The following is a 16,422-nucleotide window of genomic DNA, read 5'->3' on the forward strand; positions in this document are numbered from 1 at the left end:
TTTACTGGAAATCTGTTGTTTTTCACTCTGGGAGTAGGGGCTCATCACTGGGATATAAGCACAATTTGTTGCGTTACACAAAAAAAAAACGCTCACAGTGCTCTTTGTCACTAGATCTCGCTTGTCTGCGTATCATATTTTGCGTAAAAAGTTTACAAATATACCAGTTTGCTGAAGTTTTTCAAAACGCGTGATATATACAGTATGTTGTTGATGCCATCGAGTCAAACCTGAGCCATAGCGACCACCCGCGTGGTTTTCATGGCAAGGGAGGAGCAGAAGTGAGTTTCCAGCGCCTTCTTCATATAGAGTGTAATCTACATGAATTAGATGTATAAATTTGCTGAAGTTATTCTAAGGGAAAGTACACACACACACACCCTGAAGCCACTTGTCCGGAGCAGGAGCCTAACCTGGCAGCACAGGGTGCAAGGCTGGAGGGGGCACACCCAGGACAGGACACCAGTCCATCACAAGGTACCCCCAGCGGGACTCGAACCCCAGACCCACCGGACAGCAGGACCCAGCCAAGCACGCTGCACCCCTGCACCACCGCACCACCGCACCACCACACCCCCTCTAAGGGAAAGTAAATAAATGTATTATAAAATATGTAAAACATCTAAAGGTATTTGGTTATTACACCAAAAGGAAGTTCAAAAGCTGCATCTACTTTTTATTTCATTCCTTCTCCCAGCTGTTATACCTGTGTCCAATTTTGTCCCAAACACACAAGTCAAGCAAACACGCAACTCGTCAAAGACCGTGTGAAAAACTCTCCTTGATGCACTTGTGACCTATTTAACTGATGAAGAAATTGGCCGGCACAGGGTCATTTAGGTCCTCTGAAGGTGTTGGACAAGTCAGCAAATGATAAGCAGTGCGTGCACTAAACACACGCGTGTGTATGTTTGTGTGTGTGTGTGTGTGTGTGTGTGTGTCACTCGTCTGTGCGGATACCCAGGGAGTATAAACAATTTGCCGTCCGTCACCGTGTTTCGCCAGATGACAATGAACAGGAAGTGACCCTTTAACCGAGATGCGGAACAAGCTTTCTCTCAGGAAGCCAGAGACGCCCAGAATAAAGTCTATCCAGCAGAGTCTTGGGAGCCTCCAGCCAACGTCAGTGCAGCCCCAAACAATTCTCTCTAATTGTACTCTATTGTAAGACTGTAATTTATTTCTACATAAGAAGGATGTCCACGTTTAAAATTAGAACGAGTTTGAAAGGCTGGCGTATTTTTAGGGCGAACGCTTTATGAACGCGCTACTTATCCAAAACGTCCGTGTTTCTCTAAGTTCCTTATTAATATACATGCGCGCTCGACATGATCATAATCTGCAGCCTCCACCCAAGAGAACAGATAGGAATCTGCAGAAAACAGGATTACATATTTGGGCACGAGGATCACAGGTGTGGGGAGGTGAATCCATTGGCCCGTGGGACAATGTATAGCTTTCTCCAGAATTCGAAACCCGGATCACGAGCGACCCATGTTCTAGACCTGAGGCTTGTTGGCCCCATAAGAACATTTTGTGTAAGATTGGACATTTACACGCTCCCGTGTGGCCGCTCTCTCACGCTATCGGTTTCTATCATTTCCATACAAAAAGCTCATCAAAGCCCGCTCTGTCTCTAATGTTGAATGACGTGAAACCTGACCGACCAGCCCCCCACCGCATGGGCTAACTGACCCATATGCTGGAGTTCCGAGTTCTGGATACTTCCGCTTGGCCAGCACCAAAGGCACATCCATGTGACCGCTGAATATGTACACTAATTACAGTGCTCAGTCGATAATGCAGTGGGCCTCTTGATTTTTTAATCCATTAATGCATTTAAGCCCCATGGTCAGTTTTGACAGACTCGTCTGGGGAGACCTTGCTGGAGGTGATGGATGGGGTGGTGAGTTAAGTCATAATATAAGCCCAACATATTCTTCAGAAAGGGTTGCTTTCAGAGACGGACCACTATCACATACAGAGTGGTCAGAGAATGTAGAATACTGGTTTGGACTTTGAGTCATAAACTCTATTGGGTTGGGTTTGAGGATCGCAAGGTTGTCGGAACATCTTTGGAGCTGAGCGTGGAACCAAATGAAAAATTCATACAAAACTGTGTGACGGCATATTCTGTGATGGACTGGTGTCCCCACTGCCTGCTGTGTGGCGGGTCTGGGGTTCGAGTCCTGCTTGGGGTGCCTTGCAACGGACTGGCGTCCTGTCCAGGGTGTGTCCTCCCGCTTTGGCCTTCCGCCCTGTGTTGGCGGGTAAGGCTCCGGCTCACCGTGACCCCGCTTGGGATAAGCAGTTGTAGATGCTGGTTGGTTGGTTGGTTGGACTGGTGTCCTGTCCAGGGTCTACTCTGCCTTGTGCCCTATCCTTCTAGGACCACCACAACCCTTCATTAGCACAAGCAGTTTTTCACAGTGATTGAGTGACTGTTACTGATAATGGCTGAATGAATGAATGAATGTTGACAGCCAATAAGACAGTACAACCTTGTGTACAGCTGGAATTCCACAGTTTCTTAAATAAACTGCAAGAAGTCAACTACTGTAGAAAAACCATGGAACTGCTATTAGGTTTCCCCAGCCAGCTCATTTTGGGGACTTTCCAATACATTTCTGCCCTGCAGCTTCTCCACGCTGAGCAATTGATTCGGAAGCTACAGCTCCAGCAGACCTATTATCTGATTGTCACATTACAGCTCACGCAGGCCTATTAGAAAAAAGAGAACATCTACGTAAAAAAGAAAAAACTTTCAAACACCACCGTTCTGGAAAATCTGTGTTCCTTTCCTCTGGGTGCTCTGGTTTCCTCATGCAGTCCACTTATAGTTAATTACCCTACATTAAAATCGATTATCTTGCCCTTTACCAACAAGCAAACAGATTTATGGGCATTATACTGATGTTGATTTCGTTAACATTGTACTCCTGCTGAACGAGTCCCCCACTCTACACAGGCTTCCCAGTTCGTCAAACTCTAAACCTCTCTATTCAGGCGTCACAAGTCCAGTAGGAGTTAGAAAACCCTAGATCACAGCTGAGGCTTGTGAACTGAGAGGCAGCTCAAATGAGTCGATTAATCATTCAATTTGCCAGATGTATTGGCAGAGTTTCATGTGTCATCTGTGTATGGGAAAGCTGACATGACTGGGAGAGACTCCTGCTGTTTGGCTGATGTGTAGACTCATTACCCAGGTGTTTCATGGCCAGGCCAGGGCAATTTAGTGAAAGCACTAGTAAACAGTGCTCCAGTGAGCATGTCACTGATGAGATTATATATGTATATATATATATATAATATAGGAGGCGCGGTGGTGCAGTGGGTTGGACCGGGTCCTGCTCTCCAGTGGGTTTGGGGTTCATGTCCTGCTTGGGGTGCCTTGCGGCAGACTGGCGTCCCATCCTGGGTATGTCCCCTCCCCCTCCGGCTTTACGCCCTGTGTTACCGGGTAGGCTCTGGTTCCCCGCGACCCCGTATGGGACAAGCGGTTCTGAAAATGTGTGTGTGTGTGTGTGTGTGTATGTATATATAAATATATATATATATATATATATATATTTGTGTATGTATAGGATTATCATCTGTAGGATAATTTCATATCAAATGCCTGTTTACGTGGCATGGTGGTGCAGCAGGAAGTGCTGGTGCCTCACCAGCCGTGAGATCAAATGTAGAGGTTGGTTTGGATGTTCTCCCTGTGTTTGTGTGGATTTCCTCTGGGTGCTCTGGTTTCCTCATGCAGTCATAACACATGTGTTTCAATTGATCACTATAAATGTCAGTGAGGGTGGTGCGGTGGCGCAGTGGGTTTGACTGGGTCCTGCTCTTCGGTGGGTCTGGGATTCGAGTCCCGCTTGGGGTGCCTTGTGACGGACTGGCGTCCCATCCTGGGTGTGTCCCTTCCCCCTCCAGCCTTGTGCCCTGTGCTGCCGGGTTAGGCTTCGGCTCCCAGCGACCCCCCCATGGGATACGTGGTTTCAGGTGATGTGTGTGTGTGTGTGTGTGTGTGTGTGTGTGTGTGTGTGTGTGTGTGTGTGTGTGAAGTGTTAGTGAATGGGTGTGTGTATGAGTGTTGTGTGATAGCCTCGGTGTCTCTGCCCATTGCGTATCCTGCCTTGCATCCCATGCTTCTGGATGGACTCTGAACCACCATCACCCAGCACTGGACAAATATTTAATGAGTCAATTATGACATCAGTTCAGGTCTGATTTTAAAGGTAAATTACACTAGATGATGATCAGAAGAGCAAATGAAGTGTCGGGATCGTGGCAGGAGAATGTTCTCTTAGAAAAAGAGCCTTATTTCCTTGATTGTCCTGCAAGAAATGAGTTTTCCGAAAGCTTTCCGCATGTGTGAGCGAAGCCTCTTCTTATGTGCCGAAATAAAGCAGCAGGCACTTTACACTTAGTAGTAATCCACTTGAGGTGTGCATCAAGGCGTAGAAAAACAAACAGGCAGCAAGATAATAAGGGATCTCTCCAAAAAAGCAGCAGAAGGGCGCCGCACCACCGGTCTGCATTGTGTGTGTTGTCATATAATGATGTTCAAGTGTTGTTGGCCAGTGCTGCTTTTAGCAGTTACACTTTATTTTAGTTTCAGCTGTGTGGAGAACAACGGCCTCGAGTCTTGGCAAGCTGTCCCAGTGGCCTGTCTCACACCCGTTCTCCAGGACAAAGTGACCTTCACCTGGGAGCTCGCAGCAGTCCCCATATGGACTGTTTGGAGAGCTTCATCATACTCATTCGTGCACTGTCCGTCTTCTCCGAGCGCGTTTGGCCTTTCGATTGTGTGCTTCCTCTCTTTTACATCGGCGAGCGAGTCGTCCGACTCATTAGCCGCTTAAGTATGCACAATCCATTCATCCTACGCAGATTTCGGATCACAGTACCAGCTGTGCTGAAACGAAAGGATGTCGTCTCTGCTTTGTGACACCAGCAAGAAGTACAGCGTTGCTGATGGCCAAACTGAAACCGTGAGCGTAAAAGAAACCCTGGAAACTGTAAGAGGCGGAAGATGAGACAATGGCCCTTGTCCAGATTGTCGCTTGCAACTGGACTGTGCAGACGACTATATTCCTGACTCAAATTCGGCTAAATAGAGTCGTTCTTAACAAGCGCTCCATCTCCCTCGCTCGGTTTCCTTTTCTGTCTCCCGGTCTCCTGATTTAAAAAAAAATGGGGAAAAAAAAACTCTGCCTCAGCTGGAGAAACACTTGTACTCCGCTCCAAGAAGGGATTGGGCTGTCGACCGTTTGTTTCGTTCCACTTTCATTTAGATGAAAGGCGAAGTCTCCTGCTATCCATCTCTCAGTCGACCTCCTCCAGTTATGCCCGTTCTATTGAGAGGGAGTCTCCTTTTCATAAGAACTTCAAAAGGATTTTTTTCTTGCCTTTTGATATTTTCCCAGCTTCAGCTCTAGACCTCATAACAATGTTAACTACTTAAAAAAAACCCCTGACTTCATGGGAGTAAAATAGGAAAGAAACAATAATAAACACTGCTATGTGCAGAAAGGAAGTTAGGCCTTGCTGGAGGAGGTTTTTTTAAAGCCCATTGTGTGATTCGTGTTGAACTGTGTGGCTTTTTTCGGACAAGGAGGGGTCTCCTTGCCTTCGCAGCTGTCCTGCAGAGTGGCCCTTTGTTGGAGGGCCACCATCATAGGTGTTCGAGGACCCTGGTAGGGACCCCCATGTCGGTCGTGAGCCTAGCTGTAGGTTGAGACAGCTGGTAGCACTATGCTTTAAATCCCAGGTTAAGGCCTTTCTGCTGTACACTTAAGGAGGAACGCCACTGTCGAAACACCACTGTTGAAACGCCACTCTTGAAACCCCCAGCTCTAAAAATAATTTAAATCAGTCTGAACCTCTGGAGAAAAGCACTGACCACCCAGCAGAACAATAATAATAGTTCCTTCAAGAGACTTGAATATTTTCGGTATTCAGACGCTAATTCCTCTTTGTTTAAAGGGTTCCGCTTGATCCCACAGGACATTCTGTCCTTTGTTGAGCCCTAGAATGAATTAGTAAAGTTATTAGTCAAAGGGGTTTGCGCACTCAGTTTTTTAAATAGCTACATTTGTCTCCGCTCTCTATGAATAATGCAGAACATTTGTGTTATTAACGTCTAGGATATTCTTTCAGTCACTTCAGACCTTTTTCTTGCACAAGGTTTAACCTTCAAGTTCCTGTCGGCAGAAAAAAATGTCACAATAGTGTTTCATTTAGATTTATTCATTTAGCCAATACTTTTCTTCAAAGTTACCTGCAATGTTAGGATACTTACAATTAATTTTCCATTTATACAGCTGGGGAGTGGGAGGGAGTGGGGGAGCAGTGGTGCGGTGGGCTTGACCCCATCCTGCTCTCTGGTGGGTCTGGGGTTTGAGTCCTGCTTGGGATGGACTGGTGTCTTGTCCTAGGTGTGTCCCCTCCCCCTCCACCCTTGCGCCCTGTGTTTCTAGGTTCGGCTCCGACTCCCCTCGACCCCACATAGGGCAAGCGGTTTCAGACAGTGTGTGTATGTGTACAGCTGGGGAACTTTACCAGAGTTGTTCACGGTAAATACCTTGCTTTTACTGGAGCAATTTAGGGTAAATACCTTGCTCAAGGATACTGCAGTTGGAGGTGGGTTCCAAGCCTACAACCCTTGGGTCCAAAGGCAGAAGCTGTAACCAGGATGCTACCTTGAAACAGAGCTTAAGCAATATTTGGCTTGACCCAAAGTTCTTAAAAAACACACTTCACCCACTACAGGGAACAACAGGCCAGGCCTTGATCTCCTTTAGGTGGGATTAAACCTGCAACCTTTGGGTCCAAAAGGCAGCAGTTCTAACCACTGCACTGTTAGCTGCCTTATTTAGTGCTGGTAATAAGTAGTGACAGTTTCACTGAGGTTGTTGCTGTTATCAGCAGTAAATGGAACAAACGGTCTTCTTGTTCTCGGGTTGGCAACAAGCACAAATAGGGCTCGAGGGTTCAGGGTTTGTCAGGACACAGAAGACAGGCACAGACAGGTACAGACTCAACTTATAAAATCCAACTAATGGTTTTACACCTTTACCAGCAGGGGCGATTCCAGGATTTTTTAAAATGAGGTGGCACAGGGGGGACCAAGAACCAGTTGGGGGGGCACATTTCACAATACTCTACATTTCAGTGTTTGACACTATATTGTAGCCTATTTGGGAAAAGTGATTGTGCCTTTAATCTTTAAAACAACAGGACGAACAGATAAAGTGATATTTGTCTATTTTATATTAATGTGTCGGGAAAGGGAGGCGCGGTGGCGCAGTGGGTTGAACCGGGTCCTGCTCTTCTGTGGGTCTGCGGTTCGAGTCCCGCTTGGGGTGCCTTGCGACGGACTGGCGTCCCGTCCTGGGTGTGTCCCCTCTCCCTCTGGCCTTACGCCCTGTGTTACCGGGTAGGCTCCGGTTCCCCGTGACCCCGTATGGGACAAGCGGTTCTGAAAATGTGTGTGTGTGTCGGGAAAGTCATAGCTATTCATTAGACTGCTGAAGTTACATTACCTAAGATAACTAACTAGCTACGTAATATTATAACTCATGGGAGCTTTTGAAGCTGTTATACCCCCAAGGGTCGTCTTTACGAGGGAAATTGAGGCTTAAGCAGCCTTCCGCCGTCGGGAGGCTACATCGTCCACTACTGTTGCTGTTATCTGGAGTTCACCTTTGCATATTACTGCAGCAGAGATCGACAACAAGCCAGTCCGCATATTTCAAAACATATAACTGAGTGCGTTCATACCATGAACGGAGATGTGGTCTGCGGTTGACTCGTGTCTCTCCTCCTATTTGAAAAATGAGGTACTGTGATTTTGCATCGCAAATCAAGCAGCTATAGCCCAATGGCGTTGGGGGGACACTGGAGGGGGGGCGATCATATTTCGGGGGGGCCTGTGCCACCCCATCCCATCCCATCCCATCCCACCTCTTTAAACATGCTGCTGTTTACCAGGTCAGATATTTCCTTAGTGAAAGGCAAGACGCAGCACCTTCCTCCAGGCCGCAACCTCAGCTCCGCTGTTGGGCATTGATCTGGCAACGTTTAGACTCTTAGTCCGTGTCCATCGTTTTCTGTTAGGGAGGTATAAAAAGCTGCAAATATCAGAGCAAGAGCACAAAGCTGTGGCACATCTCTGAAATTACTGTAAAAATATCCTGTTTCTGTCTTCAGAACTTATTTGTTTTTCGGTGTCCCAAAAAATGTAGGAAACGACCTTGGTCTTGCGAGTAAGGGAGGGTCGTGATCTTTGTCACCAACGTGACGGTTGGTGACCTGCATTTGGAGTGTAACAGTCAGCAGAGCTGTGTTATTGCCTTCGGTGGGCTGGAGAGGGGGGCTGCGGCCACTCTTGCCCCGGAAATTTCCACGCTGGTTCCAGGCTGGCCCAGGGCTTTGTCGCTACCCACAATGCACTGTATGTATGGAGCCTTACTGTTTTTTAGTGGCCCAGGCTAACCTCTGTGTGGCATCCTCCAGGGAATTTGTTTACTGCCATCAGAAGGCCACACAACTGATTTCCCATGGTGCTTTGTGGCCTTAAGTTAGGTCCACATGCCAGCTGCAGATGTCATTGAGAGCTGTGGTCTGAGAAGGCGGTGACCAAACACTGAAAGGTTCTGCGGCAACGTAGAGCAGTACAGGGACATGGTTTTGGGTAGAACACCTTGTCAGGTCACATTTTACCAGGTCAAGGTTCCACTTCTCTCCCACCAACATATCCGCCCTACACCGGGGGGACAGTTGGTGGCGTAGTGGTTAGAGCTGCTGCATTTGGATGTGATGGTTGAGTCTCATCTACTGCTCTTGTACCCTTGAGCAAGGTAGTATCCTAAAATGCTCCAGTAAAAGTTACCCAGCTGTATGAATGGCTAAAGAGCTGTAGGTAGCTTAACACTGTCAGTTGTTTTGCAGGAAAAGCGTCGGCTTAATGAATAAGTTATTCCTGCTTTGTCTTATTGGATATTACTGTATAAGTTACATTTTGAACATGAGGAGAAAACTGATGCCCAGGTCATTTTAGAGATGCTATTTTATTTTATTTTATTTTGTCTTAAATTGGTTTTAAAAACAGAACAGGGTCTCAACAGCATACAGATTTAGACAGTGAAAATGCAAATATACCCATATACATACAGCGAGGGCTCAGTGTCAAAAGTTCAAGAGGCTGTTTTAATTCACATTATTCCTTATGTGCAAACAAATATAGCAGTGTGCAATACCACATAATTCTGCTATATATTCATTCCATTCCCTTCGTACTGTATAACCCTTACCACATTCCATAAATTTGACCCCAGATCCTTCATCCTATCAGCTGAGTTATTCAGTAAAGACAGAAATATATTCAGTGTTTGAACTCAGCAGTTGTGTATAAGATGATCACCATGCTGAGTTTCATAAATCCATCCCAGGCTGTTGCATTATTGTGCGTTATGGTGAAAAGGGAGATAAAAGTAGCCCGGGTTTTTCTGGGAACTGGGCAAATCTGCCCAGCATTGGCAAAACTCCTTGAGGAACACTTTGAGGACGGCCTGCCTGTATCTGCTGAAGATGGACTTTCTGGAGTATTCTCCTGCTTCCAGGCGGCTTCTCAGCACTTTCCAGTGGCTCAGAATCACAGGGCGTCGAGGGCAGTGTTCCAGGACATATTCCCGATGCACGTACAGATCTCCTTCCTTAAAGCAAGCTCACATATACCACACACACCAGCCTACTCCCACGGTTTACCTGGATTTACTCTGAAGGATACCATTTGTAACCACTTCCTCTGTTGGCTGCCCATAGACACAGTCCTCTGAATTCTGTCCTGCGATAAATATTTATGTTGAATGTATTGCAATGTAAGGGGGTGCGGTGGCGCAGTGGGTTGGACCTCGTCCTGATCTCCGGTGGGTCTGGGGTTCGAGTCCTGCTTGGGGTGCCTTGCGGCGGACTGGCGTCCTGTCCTGGGTGTGTCCCCTCCCACTCCGGCCTTACGCCCTGCGTTACCGGGTAGCCTCCGGTTCCCCTCGACCCCGTATGGGACAAGCGGTTCCGAAAGTGTGTGTGTGTGTGTGTGTGTATATTGCAATGTGGGGGGGCCCAGGGGGTTTGGCTGGGTCCTGCTCTCTGGTGGGTCTGGGGTTTGGGTCCTGCTTGGGGTGCCTTGTGATGGACTGGTGTCCTGTCCTGGGTGTGTCCCCTTCCCCTCCAACCCTATGCCCTGTGTTGCTGGGTTAGGCTCTGGTTCGCTGCGAGCCTGCTTGGGACAAATGGTTTCAGCCAGAGAGTGTGTGTGTGTGTGTGTATTGCATTGTAGGTATTTATGGAAATATTTATTCTTTTTAAACTATTTCTATAGAAGAATTCTTGTTGAAAAGCTGAGAATGATTGAATTTGCACTCTACTTGTAACTAAGTTCTGCTTTTCACATTGTGATGCTGTGTTCACTTGTTTCATATTAATGCGGTTTGCCTTTCAGCAAGGATGCAGCACTTTTTATTCCAAGAGCATTAAGTCAGATGCGGTGGCTCCTCGGCAGTCGAGCATTTCGGGGCTGGATGGCAACCGCGATGACTGTTGCAACCCACTTCTGAACGGCTCTCGGTTGAGACCGTGTTGGAATGACACCCTTCAAAAGAACGGCACATCACAAGTTTGTGGTGCTGTGTGTGTATCTTTTGGGGGGGGTTGCTTAAGCTGCCGCTGCTACCCGTCTGGCATCTGTGTCGCTTCTGCTTCATGCCGTGACGCCCAGCGGGAGGCGAAAACGAAGAAGCTAACGAGGACGACTGATGGCCCTGGCAGCCTGGCGCCCGCTTTGCGTGCTGCTCCTGGAGCGCGCGCTCATTCTACATGCTCCTTGATGCTCTCGTCCTAAGCCTGGAGTTCTGGCGGGTCTCTCTTCGTCAACATTCTCAACACGGCCGGTGACAAGAAGGCCTCGATCCCTTGGCTGCTGCTCCCTCCTCTAGATAGAGTGAGAGAGAGAGAGAGAGAGAGAGAGAGAGAGAGAGCGCTCTAGATGTGCCGCCATTATGCACTCCTTTCTCCCTGGGCTACTGCTCTCCTCGGTTACCTAATTATGTAGCTGAGAATATGCACACCCCTGTTTTCAACCACCGGGGCCCTTGTTTGTTTAGTCTTGGCGAGCTACGACTGACCTCACTCTAAACTTTGAGTGAACGGGCGGACAGAGCCCTGCTTTCACGACTCTTGCTGATAAAGTGTGGCGTTACCTAGGCGACAGATTGCTGTTGTTGCCTTGATCCAGTCCCTCAATGTTCTCTTTGTTTTTGTGAACTTTCATCAAGATACCACTCTGAGGTCATAGTCGAACTCTCGGGAGGGTCGTATGTTGGCGTGTTTAAACAGAAACCAAACAACGTCTGCATTATCGTGGTTAACTTGATGTCCAGATGGTCTATCACCTCATTTTGTGCTGTCTATCTGCTCACATGCTAGGTGCTTTGATTGATATTGGACTCAGTCCCTGGTCCTTCTTGGCTCTTCACAAGGCCGTGTCCTGTTTCCCGTGTCCAGGCACTACCCAAAGACGTCTTTCACCATCGTGGCAGACACACCCGAGAACCTGCGGCTCAAACAGCAGAGTGAACTCCAGAGTCAGGTAAAACCCAACCCCCACACTACTCCATAGACCTTGTACCAGTCAGTTCGATTTTTTTTGGCTCCTGGTGAGCAGTCTGAAAAGTTGTCTTTGGTTTGATGCGCCAAGGAATGAGTATGAGTCACACTCATCTAACGGGATATCAGCAGGGAATCCATGAGGATGTTAAAGGACCACATGTACCCATCCAGAGTCAGGTAAAACCCCACCCCCACGCTGCTCTGTAGAGCACGTACCAGTCACACGTTGGCTCAGTTCGTAAACCACCCTGAGACTTTATGACCGCTGATTTCCTCAACCTCCTCCACCTCCTCTGTTGGGTATTTATGGTATTTTCAGAGGGTCTGCTGTCCAACCGTTTGTTGAATAACAACTTGTCATACATTATTTTTCTTGTATTGCTTAATGCACCAGCAAGAGCCCATTTTGGCCTCATCACTTCACTGCCTTATTTTTCAAAATTTTTACACTCAACAGCAATCCCCTCGGGACGTGTTCGTCACTTCTTTTCTCCAATACCATCTTTCACAAGTACTGACAGAGCATCTCGGTGCAGTCTGTGAACAATTACGGCGCTAATGACAATACACAAGGAGGATATAAGATGGGAAACGTGACTTCCAGATTTCATTAAATTCCCATCCCGTGAACGAACTCTTCATGCTTCACAAGGAAAAAACCCTCAAGACAACAGTTTTTTAACCACATTTGGAGACTCATCAGCAGCGCAGTAATTAGTTTGTTTTGGCTCCTAATGACTAATCTGAAAAGTTGTCTTTGGGTTGATGTGCCAAGGGATAAGTATGAGTCAGACGCATCGAGCGGGATATCAGCAGGGAATTCCTGAGGATGTTAAAGGACCACATCCACCCACCAAGGAGAAATCAAATGCCATCCTTTATCTATGTGATCTATTCACATTCCTGCGCTGCTGACGTCCGAGAATTGAGCACTTGTAGGTGCAGGTACATGCGGTAATAAAGCCCACAGATGTAGGTCCACAGAAAGAGCACCACTTTATGGGTTGTGGATATTTAATTTATTAGTGGATACCATGCTAGTGGGGGCGTGTTGTGTTCTTCTGGTTATGAAAAAACATTCCATATTTTTTGCGTGCGCCTCTTTAACGAGAGCCTTAGCTAAACGAAATGTACTTCTCCTGCATGGCGTGATTTTGGCTTAGCAAGGAGGCAAAGCATAGCGTGGTCACGATTCAGAGACTGCACCACAGCGAAGGATGCTGCGATCAAACTCGCTTAAATTTTCACCCCTCTTTCAATTTTTTTCACAGTTCGAGATCCACAGCGGAGGTATTCGATCATGTTAAGCCGATTAGTTACTGAGTTTTTTTCCTTCCTGCACGCATGTAGTGGAAAGGGCTGTAAGGGGACATGCAAAACATATGAATGCAAAATGGGGCAACAGACTGTGACTTCAGCAGACTGAGAAGGGGACAGCTGCCGGCACGGCGGTTTCCTGCAGGATCCTGCTGGCTCTGTGGGTCAGCCCACATGGTTCCTTCCCTCTCTCATTTTCCTGGATGCCTCAGAAGCGGCAGTTTTTGGCACAGTGTACGGGTCGGCGGGCCTCGCTCCTCTGTGCTGCTCTGACCTCCCTGGGCGCGGTGCGAGTTGGGGTCTGCAGTGAAACGCACTCTAAACACTCTGTTATTCCCGCCGATATACGATACTGGTGTCGCTGGACACACCCTCTAAAGGGAGCACTTTATGTCAGTATCGCAAAGACCATAACAATCAATATCTCTGACAGTTACTGCATTTTCGGTCCTTGACAACTGATCGACATCCTCCTCAAAACTTGATGGATGTCCCTAGTTGGTCAGAAAATGGTCCTCTGGCCATCACATCAACCCCAGTGATACCCCCTTTCTGCCATACAAGACCACAAATAAGCAAATTCACTGTAAACTCTGTTTTTCCTTGGTAAAATGTTATGTAACTTAATTTTTACGTGAATCTTCCACTATGCTATTTGAGCCCATATTTCCCCAGTTAAAATTAAATATTCAATGGGATTCCTAATAAGATTGATGCATTATGGATTAAATGGCAGTTCTTGAAGGCTGAAATGGGCCTTTCTCAAATCACGTGTTTGTCCCTCAGTGAAAAAACTCTTACTGCGGTAACAATTTTACCATTCAGGTCTCACATGGTCAATGTTCATCATCCTCCCTGCTGGATGAACTGGGGTCATTCTAGTCTTCATGTACCCTTCTTTTCTGATTGTTAGTTGAGCGGTTGACGTTGTCACGGTCCCAGAATAAAACTTTCCGCACCAAGCGAGAGGACAGAGCACGCACATTTGCCGCACCTTCCTAAGACAGATATCATCCCTCTGCTATAGTTTGACATTGAAAAGTTAAAAAAAAAAAAAGTATTTGTCAAGTTGGTTTTGCCCTCATTTACACACTTTGCAGTCACATTTTAAAATCTTGCGATTCACTTTGCGTTCTTTACATAATCTACGAAGCAGGATTATTTTAAGCGTATTACTGTATGGGTATTTGCATAATTTAAAATTCAGGAATATGTATATATTTTACTAAGCTGACCTTAGATCGGAAAAACTGTCATACAGATACCTTTTAAAAATGAAGGAATCCTTAATGATCCCTTAAGCCTGGAATTGCTCAAGCGATAGCCTAGTGCTCACACAATCCGCTGTTTTTCCAGGTGATTTTTATTATTGACTTGTTGCTTAGCTGACACTCTTATCCACAGAGGTTAACAGATTTTGACACGCTTACGTAGCTGGGTATTTTTTATAGGAACAACTCTGATAAGTACCTTGCTCAAGAGTGCTCTAGCAGTATGAAGTAGAAGAGCTTTAACCGGGTACCTTCTGGTTTTTAGTCTATGTCCCTTTGCCCCATTACACCATGTGCTGTGACTGGAAGCTCATCTTTAATGGAAACATTAAAAACAGATATTGAGTTTCCTTGGGGGGTGTGGTGGCGCAGTGGTGCAGTGGGTTTGCCTGGGTCCTGCTCTGTGGTGGGTCTGGGGTTCAAGTTCCACTTGGGGTGACCTGTGATGAACTGGTGTCCCGTCCTGGATGTGTCCCCTCCAGCCTTGTGCCCTGTGCTGCCGGGTTAAGCTCTGGCTCACCGCGACCCTGCTCAGGACAAGCAGCTTCAGCAGGTGTTTGTGTGAGTTTCCTTGGGTTGTTTAGGTGAATAAAACATCCAACATGAACCAGCAGGGCCTGTGGTTCCTCACAGCTGGACAGTTAGTGTTGCCAAATGGCAAGGTATACAAGCATGTTCATTTAATCTTGTGATTTGATTTTAAAAGTTATAAAGCTTAGACTTGGCCCCGAGACAAGGCCTCTACTTTTAAAACTACCTGGTAGCGTAGTGATTAGCACTGCTGCCATTAGATCCAGAGATCACAGGTTTGATTTCCATCTCTGGCTGTAGAACCCTTGAACAAGGTACTACCATGAACTTACTCCTGTAAAATTATCCAGCTGTTTAAATGAGTAAATAATTGTAGGCACATTAACGTTGTATGTCCCTTTATGAAAAAAGTGTCACATAAATGTCATCATCTGGGTGGTACAGCAAGTAGTGCTGCTGTCTCACGGCGCCTGGGTGGTGCGAGAAGACACGGGTTTGATCCCTGCTCAGTCTGTGTGGAGTTTGCGTGTTCTCCCCATGTCTGCGTGGGTTTCCTCCAGGTGCTCTGGTTTCCTCCCACAGTCCAAAGACATGCTGTTCAGGTACACCCATAGTGTGTGAGTGACAGAAAGAGTGTGTGTGTTCCACTGATGTATGGATGAGCGACCCAGTGTAAGTAGTGTATCTAGCAGTGTAAGTTACCCTGGTGAATGAGGTGTGTGGGCTGATAACACTACATAGAGTTCATTGGAAGTTGCTTTGGAGAAAAGCATCTGCTAAATAAATACATGTAGAAACATCTTCACCTTCTTCTAGAGCAGATCATTGTGAACGTGAGAATATCCCCATGGATACTGATTCTATTTACGTCTTCGCTAATTTCATTCCCAGGATGTTTTTTCAACAGAATGTTGATTTTAAAGGAGTGTGAGCAGGACTCCCTATTAGTGCCACTGCCACAAAGGCGATACGTGGAAATTGCCTGATGTATAATTAAGCAAGAATAATGGAGGAGATGAGGGAGGAGATAAACAAGGCTCACGGTGTGGCTTGCCTCCAGAAAGCCCAAATGTGGTCTTAAAGCGACACCCTCATGGTTTACAACTGCAGTTTTCCGCTGTTGCCCCAGTGACATTTGAGTTTTTGTGTGGTGTGACAGATCGCTTGAGTTCAGAGCTAATGTACAAGAGGGAATCTCTGGCACAGAAGGACAACATACAGGGGAGAAAGTGATGGCTGGAGAAAGGTGGCACGTTAATCCAATTTAGGGTAAGTACCTTGCTTAAAGCTTCTACAGTGAGAGATGGGAATTAAATCTGCACCCTTTGGATCCAAAGGCAGTAGCGCTAACCACTACACTACCAGCGTTCCCACTCCCCCACCTCTGCCCGCTTGGTGGTCCCACGCATGAAAGGTAACGCACAGAGGTTCTTGGTTCTGGCTCCGTTGAGGTGGAACAACCTCCCCCGTCACTCAGAACTGCTGAATCTCTGTCCACATTTAAAAAGGGTTTTAAAACTCACCTCTTCCAGACTCACTTCGCCCATCATCTCTTAAGTTCATGTAAGGTGTAAATGTTCATGCACCATAACTTTAAGATGGTGCAGGATAAACCTTTACACAGCTACTCCTGTAATGTAAC

The 16,422-nt window shown here is 46.8% G+C and overlaps 1 protein-coding gene across 2 annotated transcripts in view; it reads left to right on the top strand.

Moving 5' to 3' along the window:
- Positions 1-16,422, top strand: part of nebl (nebulette) — a 57,597-nt gene that overhangs the window by 12,134 nt on the left and 29,041 nt on the right. For both annotated transcript variants that reach the window (XM_018741744.2, XM_018741743.2), the window contains exon 3: positions 11,557-11,641. In XM_018741744.2, the coding sequence (XP_018597260.1) occupies positions 11,557-11,641 (85 nt within the window). The remainder of the gene's footprint in view (positions 1-11,556; positions 11,642-16,422) is intronic.

The sequence above is a fragment of the Scleropages formosus genome, chromosome 7 (assembly GCF_900964775.1).
Source record: "Scleropages formosus chromosome 7, fSclFor1.1, whole genome shotgun sequence".
NCBI lineage: Eukaryota > Metazoa > Chordata > Actinopteri > Osteoglossiformes > Osteoglossidae > Scleropages > Scleropages formosus.